The sequence below is a fragment of the Ursus maritimus genome, unplaced genomic scaffold, assembly GCF_017311325.1.
Source record: "Ursus maritimus isolate PB19 unplaced genomic scaffold, ASM1731132v1 scaffold_4, whole genome shotgun sequence".
Lineage (NCBI taxonomy): Eukaryota > Metazoa > Chordata > Mammalia > Carnivora > Ursidae > Ursus > Ursus maritimus.
Window position 1 is genome coordinate 44377796 of NW_024426552.1, and position 23091 is coordinate 44400886.

Sequence of the window (23091 nt, forward strand, 5' to 3'; positions counted from 1 at the left end):
TGTGGCAAATAATGTAGAGCAGCTTTTCATATGCCTATTTACCATCTGTATTTCTTCTTTGGTAAAATGGTTGTTCAGACATTTTGCCCATTTTTATTTGATTATTTCTGTGCTTTTTGTTCATTTTTTAAATCAACAAACAACTTGGATCTTTTTATACAAGTCTTTTGTCCAAAAGATGTTTTCCTGGTACTCCCATATGCACATGCTGATGCACTTAGTGCTGTCTTTATTTCTCTGAGGATCTGTGCATTTCTCCTCATTCCTTTTTTCCCTTCATCCTTTGGATTGCATACTCTCTGTTGATATAATGTCAAATTCACTGATTCTTCCTTCTGTAAGTTTAAATCTACAGTTGAGCTTCTGCAGTCATTTTTTTTTCAGTTGTACTTTTTAATTACAGAATTTCCATTTAATTGTTTATACATTCGCTTTATTGATAGTCTCTATGTCACATAACATTGTATTCAGACCTTCCTTTACTTATTTAATCCTGGTTTCCTTTAGCTCTGTGAACATATTTATAATGATTATTTTTAATTTTTTTCTATTAAATCCAACATATGATTGCTCTCACAGGCAGTTTGTGTCATCTGCTAATTTTATGGTGTATGAATTACACTTTTTGCCTATCTCATGACTTTGTTGTTGTTGTTGAGAACTGGGCATTTATGATAATATGTTGTAGAACTCTGGATACTCATTCATCCTTGGTTCTTGTTATATCCTTGCTTGTTTTTTTTGGTGACTGGGTGGATAGTGTGTGTGTGTGTGTGTGTGTGTGTGTGTGAAGTCCATTTCCACTGCAGTGTAAAGCCTCTGATGTTGCTGTACAGAGGATATAGCATGTATACAATCACTTGGGATGACCATGGTTTTATCAGAGGTCCTCTTATCTCTTTCTTTGATCATATCCAGCTGTTAGGCCCCATGAACTCCCAGCAATAGCATGAGCTCTCTCTCTCTCTCTTTTTAAAGCCTTAGTGAATAAGTTGTTCCACATTTATAAGCAATTAAATTTGGGCCCCTTTGAAGCATGGTTTTTGAGGATAATGTTTGAGGCTTTTTCTAACGCAAGACAAGGTTCTCCTCAATTTCTCCCATCCTGCATTTTTCTAGGCAAACCAGCTGGATATTCCACCAATCTCCTCCTAATCATCTTTTGCCAGTAAAGTCACTTTCTTTAAGGGATACCTTTGGACTCTGTTCTTAAGGCCTTTCTTTCCTTTTGGGTAAAATCTCTAAGATTCAATTCTCAGACAGAAGAAGAGGGATAGTGACCCACTTCTCTCCATGAATTACCCTGCTATACAAGAGGGTTACTGGGTAGGTACAGCAAGAAGCCTCTGATCTCAGCTTACTCCTCCCAGTCTGGAACAACTGCCTTACAAATGAGCTGGGCACAAGAGTGATCAGGTCCTGGTATTTTTGTTGTGTTATGCCTAAGGTAGAGTCTACCTTATGAGTGTGGCCTGGGTAAAAAGGATCCCCAAATTCTTGACCACACTCACCCAGAATTTAACTTCCACAATACACAGCTGGAAGGAGGTGAGAAAAGCTGTAGTTCTAGCCTTCCTGGGAGGTAACACAGTCAACTACTAGAAGGTAGAGGGGATGTGGGGAGGGAGTTTTATGTTCTTGGCTGCACCTGAGTAAAGTGGACCTTTAGTCACACTGAGCTGGGAAGACACAGGCAGAGAGTAGGTTATGATTCAAATGTAGATTCTCACTGTTATTACCAACTTTTTATATACTTTCTTGAATGAATGCTTCATTTGCTACATGCCCTTAGCAGAGTTTCCAGAGATATTTTTTTTTCTTTTTTCTTTCTTTCTTTCTTTTTTTTTTTTTTAGAGGGCATAAATGCCCACAGCCAGGAACATCATCCACTTGGTCCAAAACACCTGTGAGCAGTGGGAGGGATGCTGGCACCATGAACCTACCCAGACTGCTATGGCCTGAAAACCAGAGTGGCCACAACTCTAGGTCCCAGCTCATGAGGAGGTGTGAGGTGGACAGCAATCCCTGACCTTGGAGTCAGGACCCTAACAGAGAGCACAGACATGGACCTGCTGGTGGTCTCAAGTGAGCCCTGTGCTCATACACCTCAGTTTTCACAGCTTAATATGGGCACAGAGCCCAAACCACAAGCCTTTCATGGCCACTGATGAGCGCAGGTGTGTAGAGCAAAGCAGTGATGGGCGCCTTATTGGTCCCCATCAGCATCTCGCTGTCCATGTCAGGCAACCCCATGCTGTCATACTTCACCTCGAGGTAGGTCTTATCACAGTGCTGGCTCAGCTGCATTTGCAGGGGGCCCACATAAAAAGCCAGAGGTGAGCATGCCCTCTGCACTAGCTGCAAACACGTTCATGAGCACGCCAAGGCACTTGCAGCTGTAGTAGCTGCACTCTTCCTCCTTCCTGTTGGACTTGGGGTACATGCCCACCAGCTCATCCAGAGGAGCCCTTGGCCCCTGGGGGACCCCGAGCCCTTCCTACTCACCACCCTGTGGCCCAGTCGCCCCTGCCATGTGGTAGAGTGGCAGCACCACCTCCGTGTCTTGACCCTGCCAGAGCACTAACACAGCTGCCCCCATTTCCCAGAGATTTTTAAATCATGTTTTTTAACATATAATGTTCACCATTTATGCTGTTCTTTGGGGAACTGGGCCATGGAACTTCTCATGCTGCCATTCTGAAGTGGACCTTAGCTATAGCTTTTTCAGAAATGTTCTTCCCTAAGATGAAGAAGTTCCCCTTCTAGCCCAGGTTACTGACTGGTTTTTACTCTGCTCTAATTCTCTCAACCTTTCCCTTTGTCTCAATCCATGTCTGTCACTTATTACCTGTGGCATATTTGGCAAGCCAATCCTTGCTCTTAATTATAAGTATTCATTAAGTATTTCATGTACTTATTCAAGATCACTTTATCTCCCTAAAACTTCAAAGTTTTTAATGAAGAAATATCAATTCCCACACCACTTTCAAATCTTTATCTGTCTTTTTGTTATACATGTCTGTATTTTTAAATCATATGCTTATGTTGCTATTTGTTGATTTTTTAAAAGATTTTATTTATTTATTTGTCAGAGAGAGAGCACACATAAGTAAGGGTGAGGGGAAGAGGGAGAGGGAGAAACAGACTCTCTGCTGAGCAGAGGACTCTATGTGGGGCTCAATCCTAGGACCTTGAGATCATGACCTGAGCAGAAGGCAGACACCAAACCAACTGAGCCACCCAGGCACCTCACTATTTGTTGATTTTTTAGTTTAAAAAATTATTAAATTCATACATTGAAATATGAGAATTTCCACGCTTAATGCTTCACATCCCCTCACTCTTTCAATACAGCTATATTAGAATTATAAGTTTATCAATATTCAGTGTTAACATTATGACTATATAAATTTGGTTCACAGGAAAAACACATGGGGTACTATGATGATGTTTCCTTTCTTCCACAAAAGTGTCCTTTCTTTAGGGTTAATAATTCCCTTGGTTTCCTTTCTTTGAATATTTTTTATCACTAATTCAGAAGCAATATTTTCTAGATTTCAAACTATCAATTCCAGGTTTTCCTTCTGAATGTTTCACCCAGGACCCCTGCCTCTCTTCCCCAGTCTGTACTAGTGGTTCACTAGGACTGTGATCGGTGACCATGAAACCTAAATGAGGGGTAGCAACATGGTGGTTTTGCTATATAGGTCTTTAAACTTTCATATGCTTTTCTGTGGTCAATTCAAAAAGCATAAGCAGGAATAAAACTGTCAGGTACTTAATATGTATACCTGAAGCATTTCCAATTCTTCTAATTCTCATATTCTCTCCTAATTATACAAAATTATCCTAAGAATCGTCTGGAAGAATATATGCTTGCCACCAACTTTTAGAACACAAGGCAATAGGGTAGACTGTCAAAATATACAAGGAGATATAGGACACTAAATAAAAGTACAGAAAGAAACCCATTTGCTTTAAAAATTTCAGAACATGTTCAAGGTGTAATTTTAAATCAATGGAGAAATGATGGTGATAGGAAAACAAGCCTGTCATTTAGAAATAAGGTTGGATTTCTATTCACATCTTATATCAAAATATGTATGAACAAAATAAGTAAGAACCAAAACTAAATACAAGTAGTACAAGAAGAAATCTTGAGATAGAACTTTATTACCAAAACACCAAATCTAGAAATCATAAACAGAATAATTGAAGCATGAGATTCTTCTGATCATTTGCCTATTTGCCTTCAATCCATTTCCCAATTTCTCCTGTGTTTTGTTTCACAATCAAATGGCTTCCGCAAACTCTGTTTCCCAGATTCCTTTTCAAGTAACTTCAAGCTAGATTTGGACAATGAGAGGTACTAATAAGAAATTCAAGAGTCTGAAGAAAGAAACCACAATATTTCTTCCCTCTTTCTGCATTATAGGCAGTGTCTCCAGCACAAGCTACACCTTCTTATCAGTTCCAGATCCTAAAGGAAAACTCTGCATGTCACCAGAATCATGGATTCTGTTAATACCACTCCTCCGCATAGGAACTTCCCACTATTAGTAATCCCTGAGTTGCCTTATTACTTCATGTTTGACTTGTTGCTTTTGCACCTCTTTGGAACTCTTTATGAATTTTTTTTTTTTCTTCTAACAAGTTGGCAAGAACATAGTTCTCCTGGGTGGACCATCCTACAATGACTATGTAAAACTTTAAAACTTCTATATAATTAAGAAAAAAACAGAGTTAACAGCCAAATAATGATACAAGAAAAATATTTAAAACATTAACAAGAGAAAGAAAAAGATTAACACCTTCAATATATAAGAAGCTCTTACAATTGATATGACAAAGCAAACATCTAAATAGAAAGAAGCACCAATGGACATACAAAAAAAAGAGAAGAAATACAAATAGCCAATAAATTTAAGAAACTATGTTTAATTTATTTAAATTTAAATTAACATGGATGGGACTGGAGGAGGTAATGCTAAGCGAAATAAGTCAAGCAGAGAAAGACAATTATCATATGATTTCACTCATTTATGGAACATAAGAATTAGGGAGATCGGTAGGAGAAGAAAGGGAAGAAGAAGGGGGGTAAACAGAAGGGGGAATGAACCATGAGAGACTGTGGACTCTGGGAAACAAACTGAGGGCTTCAGAGGGGAGGGGGGTGGAGGACTGGGATAGGCCAGTGATGGATATTAAGGAGGGCATGTATTGCATGGTGCACTGGGTGTTATACGCAAGTAATGAATCATGGAACTTTACATCAAAAACTAGGGATGTACTGTATGGTGACTAACATAATAAAAAATATTAAAAAAATATTCATTGGGGAAAAAAACAACTTCTACATTTTACCAGTTTTACACAAAATGCCATGAATACTTTCATTGTGATTTTTTTTTTAATCTTGGCTAAAAATGGGACATATTGGAAACACCCCAAGAAATAATATCCTGGGGAGTTTCCAGTCTAACTTATATACCAAGTTTGGGTAAGATCTGGAGAAACGTACAGACTTTACTATGATTTATTTCTAGGTTTATTCACAACCAATCATATATGCCTATTCTCAAGAGAGTTTTTTTTTTTATACCAAATGTTATCTAGTTTATGAACTAATGATCTAATGCTTGCTGTTCTTCCTTTCTTTAGGAAGGTAAAAATCAGAATTTTCCCAACAAGAAACCAACTTGTCAGTGATTTCTACTCCTTTCCATTGGGTTTATCACTATCCTCTCTATACACAATATCCCCATTAGTTTTACTGATAGTGAATATGGTCAGTGTGGCTATGGTATGTGGATGTGATGTGTTATTAATCAGATTGTTTCAATAAATTCAAATGTGATCTGCCATTTCCAAAATAAATAAATAAATAAATAAATAAATAAATATTTAAATTAAGGAAATTAAGGGGCACCTGGATGTCTCAATTGGTAGAATATGGGACTTTTGATCTCAGGGTTATAAGTTCAAGCCCCTAGCTGGGTGTAGAGACTACTTAAAAATAAAATCTTTTAAAAAATTAAAAAATAAATGAAGGAAATTAAAACATCATTGAGGTTTTATTTATTTTACCCTTGAGGGTGAGGGGAAAGAAGAGCTATCAGTTTGGCAAAAATTAAAAGAGATGATGATGGCCAAATTGTTGGGAGTATCATGGAACAGGACATTTCCCAGATTGATACTATCTTTCTGGATGGCAAATTAGCAAAAAAGATTTAAAACCTCTGAAATATTCACACACTTTGATCCAGACATTTTACTTTTAATGGATCAGAAAACAAGGATTTATTTAAATAGGTATTACTTAGTAGCCTGTTCATGATAGGTGGAAATAGAATTAAGCAAGATATCCAACAAGAGGGAATGAATTTAAAATGGTACATAATGCCTCATGGTAATCACAAAGCAAAAAACTATAATAGGTACACTAACTATAAAGAGAAGGGAATCAAAACATACTACTACAGAAAATCATCAATTCCCAGCAAGAGAGAAAAAATGGAACAAAAGGACTACAAAACAGCCAGAAAACATTAAGATGGCATTAATGATTCCTTACCTGCATTCAGTTATCCCGCACTATATAGCAGACAGAAAAACAGAAAACCCTGCAAGTCATGGATTTATAGGTACAGGCAGCACAGATCATGAATTTTCAATTACACCAATTAACTGCCTAGAAGGCAACAAAGAAATCAAGGTCCAATCCTTATTAAAGGAGTTTATCATTATGCAAAACCCTGGGCTTTGAAGCAAAGATTGCCTAAAACTCAAAGAGCATATAAAGACCAAAGCAACTAAGACAATTGTCTCTTTCAGAAAATTAGAAAACAAGAAAAAAAATCCACCTTTTGCTCACATGACAGAATAGGGAGGCTTCAAAGATAAAGGAAATTTCCCCACTACTAGTGGCCAGCACCTTAGGAGAAATTGATCTTACCACTGGGAATGAGGTACCATGAGCTCTTATAGACATAGGAGAAACACTATCAGTTTTTATCCCCACCAGCCTCTCTTTCCCCCTTCCTCAGAGTACATTTCAAGTGGTGGGAGTTTCCAATACCCTCTGATTCTTTTTAAATCCTAGTTCATTCCCTTTTTATTGGTACCATTGATGGGCATTCACTCATTCTACTCATTCCCACAGCTCCTGTTCATTCACTGGGATGTGATCCTCTCGAGACTTATCAGGCAGGAGCAAATTTCTTTCTCTCAAAATCAAGAAATAGCTCTACAAATAAAAGATCAACAAAGCATAAAAGAATCTACAACAAATGGGTCAATACCAATACCTGTCTTTCCCATAATTCAAATTACACAGCATCTACTTCTTGACACTGTCCCTGAAATCCTTTGGTCTAAATGTTCTACTGACATTGGATACACACACACTGCTCCTTCGATAACCATTCAGATTGACTCTTCCAAGCCCCTTCCCAATATTAAGCAATACCCATTGAATGCTACAGCCATTAAAGGGATTAAACTCACAATCAGGAATATTAAATAAGGGTTTAATTAACCCATGCACTAGCCCTTGTAACATCCAAATTCATCACATACAAAAACCTCAAGGAAGAAGACAGAGATTCCTGCAGGACAGAAGAGCAATAAATAATGGTTATACCTTAGCATCCAGTTGTCCCAAATCCTCAGACTTTACGCTCTGCTATTCTTCTCAATAATAACCATATGGGATCTCTGTAGTACGTTTTGCAATATACCAATGGATCCAAGAAAGCCAATTTTCATTGGCTTTCACTTGGAAAAATAATATACTTGGACAGTCATGCCACGGGGCTACATTGGAAGCTCTATTTGTTTTTCTCAGATTTTAAAAGCTGACATACCTTATATAATTGTTCCCAAAGGCTCTACTTTGTTACAACATCCGGGTGACTTACTTTTTTATTTCCCTCAGAAGAAGCTTGAGAAACCAACAGTATTCATTTACTAATGCAATTGGCTACAAATAGACACAAGTCACCCAAGAAAAAACTACAATTTCAGATGTCACAAGTCAAATATTTGGGACATGTCATTAGTAACCAAAACCTTTTCCTAGATCCCGAAAACAAAACAAAACAAAACAAAAAAAAGAATTTGTTCCTTCCCCATTCCCCAAACAAAACAACAGTTACTCGGATTTTACTGAAATGGCATCCCTAATTTCTCTCCTATTGCTCAACCCTTATATACCCTTCTGAAAGCTAATCAATCTGAGCCACTTCAGGAGACTAAACTAAACCAAAAGGGATTTGAAGAAACACAGTTTACTTGACCCTCCAGCACTGGGACATCCAAATTGTTAAATTACCTTTCGTTTTCTTTATGAACATGAAGGCAATGCCTTAGACGTTTTAACTCAAAGGTAGAGAGGACCTTAGGATGTTATGGTCAGCAGTTAGACTCTGTGGCCAAAGGACTGCCACCCAATGTAAGAGCCATAGCAGCAATGGCTAGCCTGCTGGAGAGTGTAGAAGAATTAGTCTTGTGCTCCCTGTTGACTACAGATGTTCCTCATTCTGTAGAACCTCTGCTAACTCTCACCATGTTCAATACCTGTCTGCTAGCAGATTAATTTCCTATGAAATCCTCCTACTTTTACTTCCAAATGTCACCATCACCAGGTGCCATCCTTGACCCCAGCTACTCTTCTCCCTCTTCCGACAGAAAAGACTCTTCATGACTGTATTGCAATGACCGGCCAAGTACTAACCTCCAGCCTGGATCTTCAAAAAACTCCTGAATTATTGTCCCTTTCAGAAAGGAAGAGGTTCATAGCAGCAAAGAACTCCACACTTCCTATCCATTTCAGTAGATCTATTCATATGCCTCTTCCTCAGATTTTCTAGTCACTGACCTTTTAATCTCTCTCTAGACTGTTGACCAAAATCCAAGCTGCTCACTTCTACCATGAATCTATATATTCTCACCTTAGACTTCTCTTTCTGTACAATGGATATAGGTAAACAGTCCACAACTCTAAGGGAGGATTTCCTCTTATTGCTGCCTTTTAAGGTCACCCTGGGTGGAGCTAGACTTCAGCAGCAATACATCTTGGCTTGCCTCAACATACCAAGCTGATTATCTGAGAACCAACCTGGCCTTTGAGGCCAGACATGTGAGATGGGGACAAGACGTCAGTGCAATGGTGGAGGATGACACAGAGGTCTCGGTCCTATTGTACTCTCAGACTCTGCTCAGCCAGATCCTTGCATGTGCACCTTTCATCTTCTAGTGAATCACTCCTGGGCCTGCTCAGTCTTGTTACTCTGACAAATTCTAGCTCATGAAGACAATTCTGGCCTCTTGGTCATGTGATATCCCAAGGTTAGGAGCTCTTCCTCTAACAGGGTTTACAGCAGAGCAGGAAGTTATTTTTTGAATAGTTTATAATTCTCTCCTGCAGAGAATTAAGTCTTGCTCTGAAACAGAAAGTTATAGGATATGATTCTCCTATCAGAGTTTTCCATAAGTTCTAATATTGGATATTCTATAGCCAATTTATTTCCATAAACTCTAACTCGGTAATTTCTAATACTATTGGCCTGCTGAGTCAGCATGGACCTGCTGAAGAACCCTTTCTTGTTCTGAGGCACACTCAAAACATGCATTCTTCTCCCATTTGAGCTGGTCTATCTGTGTGTAGTTTTTTTCAACTTTGTAGGGTATAAAGAGATGTTTGGAAATAAATTCAAGGAAGTGCTTGAATTGCTGTATCATAGTGCTAAGCTACAATTTAAATAATAAGCCATATATCACATTTTTTGAACAGGATTATTATTTAATTAATAATAGTGTTAGTGAGGACTAAATGTTTAAATAGTATTAGTACATAAAGTTAAAAATTTTAATCCCATTTCTGTAGTCTAATTCTTTTTAATTTCTCTTTTCTTGTTTTATAATACATAATATTTTAGTATAGTAGTATATCTACCTAATTTGTAGAGAAGAAAAAAATATATATACATGGGATACAATGTGTGTGTGTGTGTATATATATATATATATATATATATATATACACACATATATATGTATATATATATACTATATACATATACATGTATATATATGACATACTACAAATGATCTTTTTAATATGAATGTACACCAAAATGGTTTGAAATATATCCTCTAGTGAAACCATCAGCAGATGAGAGATAGTTGAAAACACAAGAGTAGATGAGATAATATGGGGAAAACTCTAGAATGAAAGGAGAGGGATGTCAAGGACACCATCAGAAAGAAGCACCATTAAGAGCAAAGAGAGAAACACGAACCAGCATTAAGATTGAGATGGAACAACCAAGACGCCAGAAGCAGGGAGGGTTACCATAAGAAGCCAGAGAAGACTTCAGTAGTATCAAAAACTACAGGTGGTTAGGAAAATAATTAAATATCCTTTGGGGTAGGTATTGAAAGTTGGTTGTGGCCTTGGAGACACAGGGTTTTAGTGAATAGGCAGAGCAGAGAAAATGGAAAGGAAAGAATCAAATAGGACAATTTCCAATCTATGGTTCCATTCTTTTTATATTACCTGGTGTGTCTCCTTGTATCATGTATGAGTGAGCTTCAGCCACTGTAGTCTATTGTCCTTTTTTTAAAATTAGGTCTGGCTCTTTTAGGAGTTCAGGCTTTTACACATGGTTTCCTCAGTCTACTGCTCTTCCTCATGTTCTTCACCAGTTATTATCCTGCTTATCCTGTAAAGTTATCGGAAATCATACTTCCACTGGGAAACCTTTCTTTCCTCCTCCAGGTCACCATTCACTTCCCTCACTACATTTTTATATACATGTTTATACTTTTTTATATTACAACCCTAATTTTTATAGTAGTTAGTAATGTAAGTGCCTTCCTTTCTCCCAAAGACAATGAGCGTCTTGTCAGGAGCCATATATAAAAACTAAGAACTTATCCCCACCATTTTCACATCCTGTGCACACACTCTCCATTGCCTTTTCCAATGCCATTCATATTTAAAGTACTTGATAAAAGTTAAACAGAATGGAAATTTCAGCAATTAATGCAGCACGTATTGAGGATCTAGCTCAGTTTGTTGTCAGGTGCTCAAAAGATGTATGACATGACTGGTGACTTAATATTTTGTCAACTTTCACAATTAAGACACATATGAGTCACACTTGATACAGTGGTGAATGCATTATAAAAGCAGTTAAGTATCATGTAAATCAGGAAAAGGAAAAACCAATTCTATTTAAAGGACCTAGGAAAGTCCTCATGGAGGAGATGTGATTTGAGCTCAAGGATGAGTAGTATGGAGATGGAAGGAAAGAGAGAAGGAATTTTAGGTGAAGGAAACATTATAAGCGAATTAGCTGAAGCAACTGCACAGAGAGGCAGTGAAGGGATGCACTTGGCCAAGTGCCCTGAGGCAAGAGGAAGAGGGCAAAGTGATAGATAAGACACAGGCTCACTGTGGAGCATCTGGAATATGAAAATAAGGAAAATGAATTTAGTTTGAAAACTAAGAGACCATTACAAATTCCTAGGTAGTGGAGTATGTTTTTTTTTAATCATTCAACAATATCTGTTAAACACTACAAAGTACCACTGTTCAAGGCATTAGAAATGAAGGAATGAACTTGACTGAAAAATACCTTCCCTCTTATGTCTATAGCTAATGGTACCGGTGGGCATCAAGTGACTGATTATATAAATACTCTATGTATAGTATTTTTGTTAAATTGAATTTTATTAAATATACAGTATATTCATATGATTAGTGGAGTGAAGGGGGAAAACAGGGTAAGAAAGATGAAGGAATTAGGGTGAACTGAAAAGAACAGAGAACAGCTCAGTAAATCATAAGTGGGGCTCAATGGTAACAACAAAGTTTCCATGAGGGTTTTGCAATACATGGGAACAAATTCAACTCAGAGTGAAGGAGTTGATGAGCCTAGCTAAACCTACCACGCCTTTTGGTCTCTTCTCTAAATGCTAATCATCTTTCATAAACCATATTAATCTTTCCAGTAACTGTCCAAACCAACCTGAGACTCTCTTCTGCTCATTTTACACTTTATGCACAGGATAATGAACAGAATTGTAAACATGATGTCAGTTACATAAGAATCAGCAAGTGACTTTAGTGAAGGTCATTTACTTTAACCTCATCGTCTCACAGGCCACCTTTAATTATGTCACATAGTTAATATGTTTTGGGAACTGACTCTCCCCATAGAAATACACTGACAACATTGTAGGGAAGTCCCATAAGCATTTGATGGAAAAGTGTAACTTTGCATTGTAAGGAACACTGACACTGACCTATTAGTAGTCTCCCAGATTTTCATTCTTTTAATCCCAAATGCTTTTGAGACCTAAATTTATACCCTGAAATTATACGAGTCTTAACACCATAATAAAAAAGCAATGTGATGTTATAAACCTCTTCTCAAAGAATGTTCAGGTAAAGTATTCAAATTTATTTTTACTTTTATTATGAGCATCCATAAATATTTATCTGAATTATTTTGCATTGTTCTCAGATTTCAACTTCTCACCTTTCTAGCTCTTCTCACAACTGAAGGCTACGACAAATCAGCATTAGATTTAAACTCATTTCATGCTGACCTTTTCTGATTATAAGGTAAATTTTCAAAATATACAGTGAAGAATGCAGCTTAATTCTGTTAAATAATTCAGGCAAGTACACTGAAAGTTACTTGTAACATAGCCAAATAATCAAATGGCTTATATTTAATATTTTAAAACAAGAAAATAAAAGGTTCAGCCTGTGCCTTTATCTTGATGTCTTGATTATGGATATTTTGACCATAGAATTTACATAATTAGAACACTGCTCACTATATCCTCCTAATGGATCACTAAGTAGTGATAGAAGATAGCCTTTGAGGGAAAACAAAATTCGTTCTCGAAAATCATATTTTTTTAAGATTTTTTAAAATTTATTTATTTGAGAGAGAGAGAGACAGACAGAGAGAGCACCAGGAGGCAGAGGGAGAAGCAGCAGACTCCCCATTGAGCTGGTAGCCAGACATGGGGCTCAATCCCAGGACCTGGAGATCATGACCTCAGCCAAAGGGAAATGCTTAACCATATGAGCCATGCTGGTGCCCCATCTCAAAAATCATACTAAGATTTAAGGTTTCTCTCTTTTTTTTCCTAAGTGTTATCAAACTAAAATATACAGGCAACCTTACTTTTATTAGCTTTTAAAATACTGTGATATACTTCAGAAAATCTTATATAATTTCCTTAGAAAACAGGATAATAGTAGATGGGTCACCTGAGATAAGAGAATGATACGTAATTTTTTTAATGATAAATTTTGAAGAATTTCCTTTGTAGGCTGGTCTTCAAAATTAGCAGTCTCAGCTTGCAGAAACCAAAGAGGTCACTATGGATCAGTGGTAGTATACTGACAACAAGATGACCTATCTCAGGTCTTTGAACCTAGGACTGGAATCAATACGGTTTTTTTCTCTGTAGCATTAAACAAATCTAATAAGAAGTATAAGTCATAGCTAAACTCAAATGTCTACAATTCTAATCAAGAAACTGTACATGCGTATATGAAAAAAAAGCCATATAGATTATACAGAAGCAACTCTAGAGTGTGTTGGGTATATAGGATATACTTGAGGATGAAGGAAGTGAAAATCACTGTGGTCTGGGGCATTTAGTTAAAACTTTCTTAAGTAGCATTATATGTACTCTCCTTTACATAAAGAAGGAGAGGATTTAGAAATCTGGGCAAAAATCAACAGGAATGATGGCATGGACAGAGTCAGTTTTTATGGAAATGGATCTAATACCAGGAAAAGGAATGAGAGAGGTGATTATATATAGATATTTATTTCCTTGGATAGCCAAACTAATTTTCTTTAAACATCAAAGTCCTATTCTTATCCATCACGATCTTCAAACAATTTCCTATGATATAAATTTAATATATCTGTTCTATGCTGTTTTCAAGCATTCACTCCACTGGGACAGTATATGAAAACATTTTACTCAGTTAAAAAAATGTGTATATACGAAAATTGATTGTAAATTTATTTTAAGGATCTTTAATACAAAAACTGACACTTCAATTTTTTGTCAAAAATGAACCAAATATGGCTATGCTAGATTTGTACACTATTTTGCAGAATTCATAAAGACAAACATTTTCAACTGTAAGCATTCTTGTTGGAATTGTAAAAATATTCATGGGAATGCTGATTTTCAGAGCTGAGGTTATAAAGGTGACATTTTAGGGGAATGAATATCACCTAGTGGTTTCTGTGCCTGTATCCAGAGATAGTAAGGGAAGTTTGAAGAAGCTCTTCTCTTTGTTGTAAAAACAAAAATTTGGAAGGAAAAATTATACACACTCTAAATTAGACTCTTATATCTCCAGAATTCCTATATCAAAAGAGAAAGTGGATATGACTGTGGGTAACTACTCCTTGACAACTGAATTTATCCTCATAGGATTTACAGATCACCCAGAGTTGAAGAGCCTTCTGTTTGTGGTGTTTCTTACTATCTATGTGATCACCATGGTGGGGAATCTTGGTCTGGTGGCACTGATTTTTATGGAGCGTCATCTTCACACACCAATGTACATCTTTCTGGGCAACCTGGCTTTGATGGATTCCTGTTGTTCCTGTGCCATTACACCAAAGATGTTAGAGAACTTCTTTTCTAAGGACAGAAGCATTTCCCTTTATGAATGCATGGCACAATTTTATTTTTTCTGCCTTGCTGAAACTGCAGACTGCTTTCTTTTGGCAGCAATGGCCTATGATCGCTATCTGGCCATATGCAGCCCACTGCAGTACCACACCATGATGTCAAAGAAACTCTGCATTCAGATGACCACAGGGGTCTTCACAGCTGGAAACCTACATTCCATGATTCATATAGGGTTTCTCTTTAGGTTAACTTTCTGCGGGTCAAATCAAATTAATCACTTTTTTTGTGATATTCTTCCATTATACAGACTCTCCTGTGTTGACCCTTATGTCAATGAATTGTTATTATTTATCATTTCAGGCTCAATTCAAGCCTTCACCATAAGCAGTGTCTTAATATCTTACTTCTACATTCTCTTTACTATTTTCAAAATGAAATCCAAAGAGGGAAGAGGCAAAGCCTTATCTACTTGTGCATCCCATTTTCTCTCTGTTTCAATATTCTATGGTTCTCTTCTCTTTGTGTACGTTCGACCACATTCAGATAAAGAAGAGGATAAAGACTTACCTGTTGCTATTTTTTATTCTCTAGTAATCCCTTTATTAAACCCTTTTATTTATAGTCTAAGAAATAAGAAAGTAATAAATGCTATGAAAAAAATTAATGTTCTTCAGAAGTATAGAAAATTGAGAAAGTAGAAAATGACCACTTTGTACATAAAATATTCAATTACTGATCATGATCGTATAGGAATCAAATAAATAAGTTCAGCAAGCAGAGATTCTGCTACAATGTATTCCAAAATCTAAGCTAATAGCTCCCAGCAATAATGAGCTATATAAGTTTTCTTGAGGTCACAAAGAAATTAGCTAAACTATTAACTAATTGTTTCAAAAGATAATGAATTATAATTTTCAGCAAATATAACAAATACTAGGAATAGAAGTCAGTATATATACAGATCACCTCCATTTAATATTGTTGACAAATTTCTGGAATTCTAAAGCATAATCTTACAAACTCTGGCACATTCCAGGTTCTCAAAAATTAATCCCTTCTTAAACAACACCATCTGTCAGAAGTAAACTGAATATATTTGATTCTTAATTAACTTTGAGTTTATTCATGAGAAGGTATTTGAATATTAATTCACACAGAATATTCTCAAATCAAGAATATTTTCACCCTTAAAAGGGGAAAATTTGGTATATACCTTTTACCACAATTAAAAAATATTAAGAACAAGAAAAAGAATACTAATAATGTATAATAAAAAAGACCATTTTCATCTTTACTGTTAGTTAATTTTACTCTCAAGTTCTCTGAAATACGGTATCTGTATACTGGTGATTTATCAATCAGTAGTTGAAATAGATGGTATTTGTGGATTGGATATCCATATGGATTTGGGTATTTTCATATAGTTTGATTAGGGTGTCCATCAAAAATGCAGTGTAATCCTGAATACATTAAACTAATTGAAGGGGTTTTTCTCTCTCATACTACTTATCTCCTTTGTTACTAGGAATACCACCCACCTGTAGTGATTCCAATGTAAATTACTGATATATTTACAGTGTTAACAAAAAGTTGGAGATACTGTAAAGCATAATAAATGAGGCACAAAATAGTGAAAATCCTAAATACCTAAAGAAAAGTCTTTATTGATCACTTACATATGCAAATATGAAAGAAAAAATAATTTACTGAGAACATGTTATCTGTCAGGCACAAATCTAGATCTTTCATATATATTACCTACCACCTAGTTAGACATGAATTTTCATGCTTTTTTCTCAGTACAAACCTCATACTTTGAAACATTGAATAGCTTGCTCAAGTTCATTGAGGTGATTCAGATTGAGCTAGAAATGGAGATCCTCGTCACCAGGGGTATGTAGTCCTCCCATAGCATCAGAAGTAAGATGTGCTTTAAAAATAATTTTTTAAAAAATGATGTTTGGAGGAAAGAAGGAGTGAGTATGATCACAGTCGATGTGTATGGAAATAAGTGAGACACTGGGAATGGGATGAAGGAGGTGAACCATGGACTGTCAGAAAGCTGACAAAACTGTTGTTAAGAACTGTTGCCAAATATGGGAAATAAGGGTGGAAAGGGATCAGGTTACTGAGAATCTTAAATGTCACCCTAAGGAATCTGAATTTATATCAAAACTGAATTCTTCCGAGAACCAGGTAATATGATTGTATTTTTCAGAAAACTAACCTGGCAACTGATTGGAATGAAGCTAGAAGCAATGAGGCCAACACAAGAATTCATATATTAGATGATGAGAGCTGAAACTAGAGGATAAAAGGAGAGCAGTGCACAGAGATAAGCAATATTTTAAAGAAAAAATAGTAAACTTTAACTACTGGACAATAAAATGAAGGCATATCATCTTCCTGTGAATAACAACCTAGTTATAACTGATTTCCTATCACTAATACTTAAAAATTTGTACTTGATAAATACTGAAAAATGTATCTGACACATTTGACCATTCACTAGCCATTTCCTTTAATATATTTTATGTAATTATTTCTTTTAATTTTCTATTTTGTTATGTTAGTCACCGTACAGTACATCATTAGTTTTTGACGTACTATTCCATGATTCATTGTTTGCGTATAAGACCCAGTGCTCCATGCAATACGTGCCCTCCTTAATACCCTTCACCGGCCTAGCACAGCCCCCACATCACTCCCCTCTGAAACCTTCAGTTTGTTTCCCAGATTCGATTTTATGTAATTATTTAACTTAATTAATAAAGGTTTGTTATTTTTAAACAAGTCAACAAATATTTTTAATTTCTTGGTTTAATTTCTAATATTGCAAATACTGTTAGGTATCACCCACATACACAAAGCTCTACAGGGTCCTAAACACTTTTTTTAAGAGTGTAAAGGAATCCAAATACCGGATTCGATGAATGCTGTTCTTTGTACCACTCTCTATTTTAGGGGATATTTTTAGTTGTCAGATTCACATGCACTGATCCCTTTCCCTTTTCCGGGGGTACCACAAATTCCATTTATGTATTTATGCACCACCCACTTCCAACCCTTAGCAACAATGAAGCCTACTGCTATGAATCAAATGCAGCAGAACTAGATGCTCTGATGGCCAGGGTAAATGAGGCAGAAAGAACTAATTAGTGAATTGGAGGATGGGATGGTAGAAGAGAAGTTAAAACAGAACTTGGCTCAAAATCCAATCTCAAGAATGTAGGTTACGGAGATTACGACTCAATGAAACATTCCAATGTCAGAATTATTGGCATTCCGAAGGAGTGGAGAAAGAGAGGTCTAGAGAATATTTGAACAAATTGTAGCTGAAACTTCCCTAATCTAGGAAAGGAAGCATTCATGTCCAAGAGGCAGAGGACCCCTCCCAAGTTCAACCACGCACAAACCTACACCACGTCACGCCATAGTACATTGCGCAAATATTAGATCCAAGGATACAGTACTGAGCGGCCAGGGCAAAGAAATTTCTCACGTACAAAGGCAAAGGTATCAGAATTTAATCAGACCTGTATACACAGAATGGAATGAGAGAGAAGGGTTGGCAGGGCATTTTAAAAAACTTCATCTGAGAAAAACATGCAGGCCAAAGGATCCTTTATCCAGCAAGACTGTCATTCAGAATTGGAGAATAAGGATATTCCAAGATCGCCAGTCACTGACCAATTTCTCGTAACACGTAAAACCAGGCTACGGGAGATTTTAAGGTGTTTCTATAAAAGTAAAAAGGCCCCAAGAGTGATACAGAACAGAAAATTACAATATATAGAAACAAGCACTTTACAGGCAACATGACATCATTAAAATTATATCTCTCAATAATCACTCTCAATGTGAATGGCTTAAATGCTCCCATAAATGCCACAGGGTTGCAGATTTGATAAAAAGACATGACGCCATCCATTTCCTGTCTACAAGAGACTCATACTTGAACCTAAAAGATACATCCAGACTGAAAGTGAAGGGATGGAAAACCATTTTCATCGTCAATGGACCTAACAAAGAAAGCTGGGGTAGCAATTCTCATATCAGACAGATTGGATTTTAAAGATATAGTTAGGAGATACAGAAGGATAATATATTATTCTTAAGAGGATGTATCAACAAGTGGATATGACAATTATAAATATCTACACACCCAACAGGGGAGCAGCAAGATACACAAGCCAACTCTAACCAAATAAAGAGAGCATAATAGATAAAAATACGGTAATACTAGGGGACCTCAACACTCCACTATCAGCAATAGACAGATCACCTAAGCGAAAATCAACAAAAGAAACAAGAGCTTTGAATGCCATACTAGACCAGATGGACCTCATAGATATATATAGAACAGTACACCCCAGAACAACAGAATACTCATTCTTTTGAATGCACATGGAACTCTCTCCAGAATAGACCACGTACTGGGGCACAAAACGGAGTCTCAACTGATACCAAAAGACTGAAATTATTCCCTGCATATTCTCAGACCACAGCGCTCTGAACTTGGAACTCAATCACAAGGAAAAATTTGGAAGAAAATCAAACACTTGGAAACTAAGAACCATCCTGCTCAAGAATGATTGGGTAAACCAGGAGATTAAAAATCAATTTAAACAATTTATGGGAGAATGAAAACACAATGGTCAAAACCAAGGACACTGCAAAAGGCAGTCCTAAGGGAAATACATAGCCATCTTTGAGTGCAAAAGAATAGAAAAATCTAAAATGCAGTTTTTATGTTCTCATCCAAGAAGCTGGAGCTGAGACAGGGAATAGGCCTAACTCACGCACGAGCAGTTGATCAAGATTAGAGCAGAATCAATGAATAGAAACCTGGAGCACAGTAGAGCAGATAAACAGAACTAGAAGCTGGTTCTTTGAGAGAATAAATAAGATTGATAAGCCACTGGCAAGACTTATTCAAAAGAATAGAGAAAGGACCCAAATTAATAAAATTATGAATGAAAAGGGAGAGGATCGAACACCAATAGAAAGGAAGAATTATTAGAAACTTTTATCAACAGCTTTATGCCAATACATTAACAACCTGGAAGAAATGGATGCCTTCCTGGAAACCATAAACTACCAAGACTGAAAAGGAAGAAATGGATTATTTAAACAGACCGATTAATTATGAAGAGATTGAAACAGTTATCAAACCTCCCAAAAACAAGAGTCCAGGCTGATGGATCTCCCGGGTAATTCTACCAAACATTCAAAGAAGAAATAATACCTATTCTCCTGAAGCTCTTTCAAAAATAGAAACAGAAGGAAAACTACCAAACTCTTTCTATGAGGCCAGTATTACCTTTATCCACAGAGCAAGACCCCATCAAAAAGGAGAATTTACAGACAATATCCCTGATGAATATGGATGCCAAAATTCTCAACAAGATCCTAGCTAATAGGATCCAACAGTACATCAAAAAGGATTATCCATCATGACCAAGTGGGAGTCAAGGGTGTTCAACATTCCAAATTGGATGCAAGGGTGGTTCAACATTCGCAAATCGATCAGTGTGATAGATCATATCAACAAGAAAAGACTCAAGAACCATATGATCCTCTCAATTGATGCAGAAAAGCATTTGACAAAATACAGCATTCATTCCTGATTAAAACCTTCCAGAGTGCAGGGATGAGGGTACATTCCTCAACTTCATAAAAACCATCTATGAAAAGCCTACAGCAAATATATTCTCAATGGGAAAAGCTGGCGCTTTTCCCTTAAGATCAAGGAACACGACAAGGATGCCACTCGCCATTATTATTCAACATAGTATTAGAAGTCCTTGCAACAGCAGTCAGACAAAAAAAGGGATAAAATGTATCCATATCAACAAAGAAGAAGTCAAACTATCTTTCTTCGCAGTGACATGATACTCTATATGGAAAACCCAGACTCCACCCCCAAACTACTGAGAACTTATAGAGCAATTCAGTAATGTGGCGGAGATACAAAAATCAATGCTCAGAAATCAGTTACATTTCTATACACAAACAATGAGACTGAAGAAAGAAATTAAGGAATCCATTCCATTTACAATAGCACCAAAATCATATGTTATCTTGAATTAACTTAACCAGAGACATACCATCCCTGGCATTTCATAAGTTAACCCGTTGCTTCTCTCCACTTGATTACAACCTCACTAACATCAGGGTCATGCATATTTCTGAGATATATCCTAAGAACACAACAAAGAACAAAGCAGAAAAAATCCTCCCCTCCAAATTTAAATTCTAGAGCAATGTGATTGTTTAGGTGAGGACCACATTCTCCGACAATGTAGGACTAAGTGTGTGCAGTATGGCAGCATGGGAAACTTCCTCCTATAATGAGCTTGTTAAATGATGGGGGAAGAGACTCTACAAGAACTGTGGAAGAATGATGAATGTTGCTAGCTTACTACTCTACTTTTAACCCATGAAATAATGTGGGGTCAGTGAAAGATTCATGGAGTCAGTGAAAAGAATTGTGCAGCTCATTAACTGTTATTCTATTTTTTTCTTACAAATTTGGAAAATTTTTTATGCTTACGTAAAACTTTTGGAAAGTCTTCATGTTTAGTACCACAAATGTTAGGGATTTGTTGCTCCATTTACTCATACATTCATGTGATAAATACTTATAGTGCCTACTATGAGCCATCAGAATTATAGATTCTGTTCCTTATGGAGCTTAAATTAGAAGACTGGGAAGCAGACCTACATAAATAAGAAAAATAGCAAAAATTAGCAGTGCTATGCTGAGGGTAAAATCACATAATGTAGAAAAAGACTGGCTGGGAGTTACTTTAGTTCAGATGGTTTGAAAATCTCTGTAGGTAAAAGCAGTCAAACTGAGACATGAGTGGTGAGAAGCCAGCCATAGCAGTCTGGGAAAAAGAGCATGACAGGTACAGAGGAGGTAGTGAAAATTCCTTAAGGCAGAAATAAGATTCACATGTTTGAAGAACCCATAAGCCAGGTTAAAATGGTTGGTGATGGATTGAAAAGTTGATCTTGTAGGGTTTGTAAACACAGAGTATAGAGTTTGCATTTCATTTTCAGGGCAATGAGAAGCCTTGGGAGGGTGTATTAGCTTTTGATTGCTGCTGTAACAAAGCAGAATTTGCCGTGCACTCAGTAATTAAAAATAACACAAATTTATTCTTTTACAGTTCTGGAAGTAGAAGTCCGAAATGAGTCTCCACTGGTCTAATATTAGAGTGTCAATATCCCTTATGGAGGCTGCAGGGGAGAATCTGTTTCTTTGCTTTTCTAGCTTCTGGAGTCTGCATGCATTTCTTGGCTCATGGCCCTTCTACTTCAAAGCCTGAAATGGACCATGAAATCTTTTCACATTGCAACACTCTGATTCTGACTCTTTTGCTTTGCTTCAACATTTAAAAATTACATTGGGCCCACCTGGATAATCCTGGTTTATTTATGCATGCATGTATGTAAAATATTCACAATTTCCTAAGATTAGGATAGAAGACATCTTTGGTGAGTCATTATTCTGCCTACCAAACTAGAGTTTTCAGTCAGGAAATGGCATTACCTTATTTACACATTTAATGACAAACACTCTATCAGTCTTTCAGAAAATGGATCATGAAGGTGACAGTGGAAGTGGGAGACCAGGGAGAAGGATATGGCATTAGTTCAGAATTAGGATGGTAGTCTTGACATGGAGGAATGTAGATGGATTTGGATTGTGTTTTGGGGATGAGTCAATAGAATTTGCTGATGATTTGGATTTGAGAGGGAGATGTGAGGGGTTAAAAACTAGCAAGGAAAATGTCTAGATTTTTTGCCTTTGAGCATCTAAGGGAAAGATGATAGCATTTATTGAATTGAAGGATATGAGCAGAAATACATTCTTGGTATGGTGAAGGTAAAAATATGAGTTTTACTTTTCGGTTTTATATTTGAGATGCATATCAGTTATCCAAGCAGAGAATGTCAAAGAGGCAACTGAGTATGAAAGATAAGGCAGTTCATATTTAAAGCCTTGGAACTAGGAAGAGTGGAAGGCAGAAGAGAGACTGGTGATCAGGAGAGAGCCCTTAGGGACTTTCTGCTTTACATTAGACCAGATTATCTAACATACAAAATGCCTGGTGCATGTAGAATGCAGTGATACAGATATCACAGGAGGTATCCAAACAATGATGGGGTCAGAATGCCAAATCAAGGAGCTTAAAGGGAAATCAAGGACCTAACTGTCAAATCTGAGTTTCAGAAAAAAGAATTCTTATGTGTGACTCGTTGCTTTATTCTGTATGCTACATTTTGAATATTGATATGGGAAGGATGATAAATTAATCAAATGTTAGTACCCCTTATGTACCATGTAAGATTACAGCTGTGGAATAAAGATGATTTAAATTATGATTTTAT

General features: G+C 36.6%; 1 protein-coding gene across 1 annotated transcript; it reads left to right on the plus strand.

The window, feature by feature from the left end:
• The first annotated feature begins 14438 nt into the window (after positions 1-14438).
• On the plus strand, positions 14439-15386 carry LOC103662053 (olfactory receptor 5K1-like). The gene has a single exon (XM_008689703.2). The coding sequence runs from the start codon at positions 14439-14441 to the stop codon at positions 15384-15386; it is 948 nt and encodes a 315-aa protein (XP_008687925.2).
• Positions 15387-23091: the final 7705 nt, after the last annotated feature.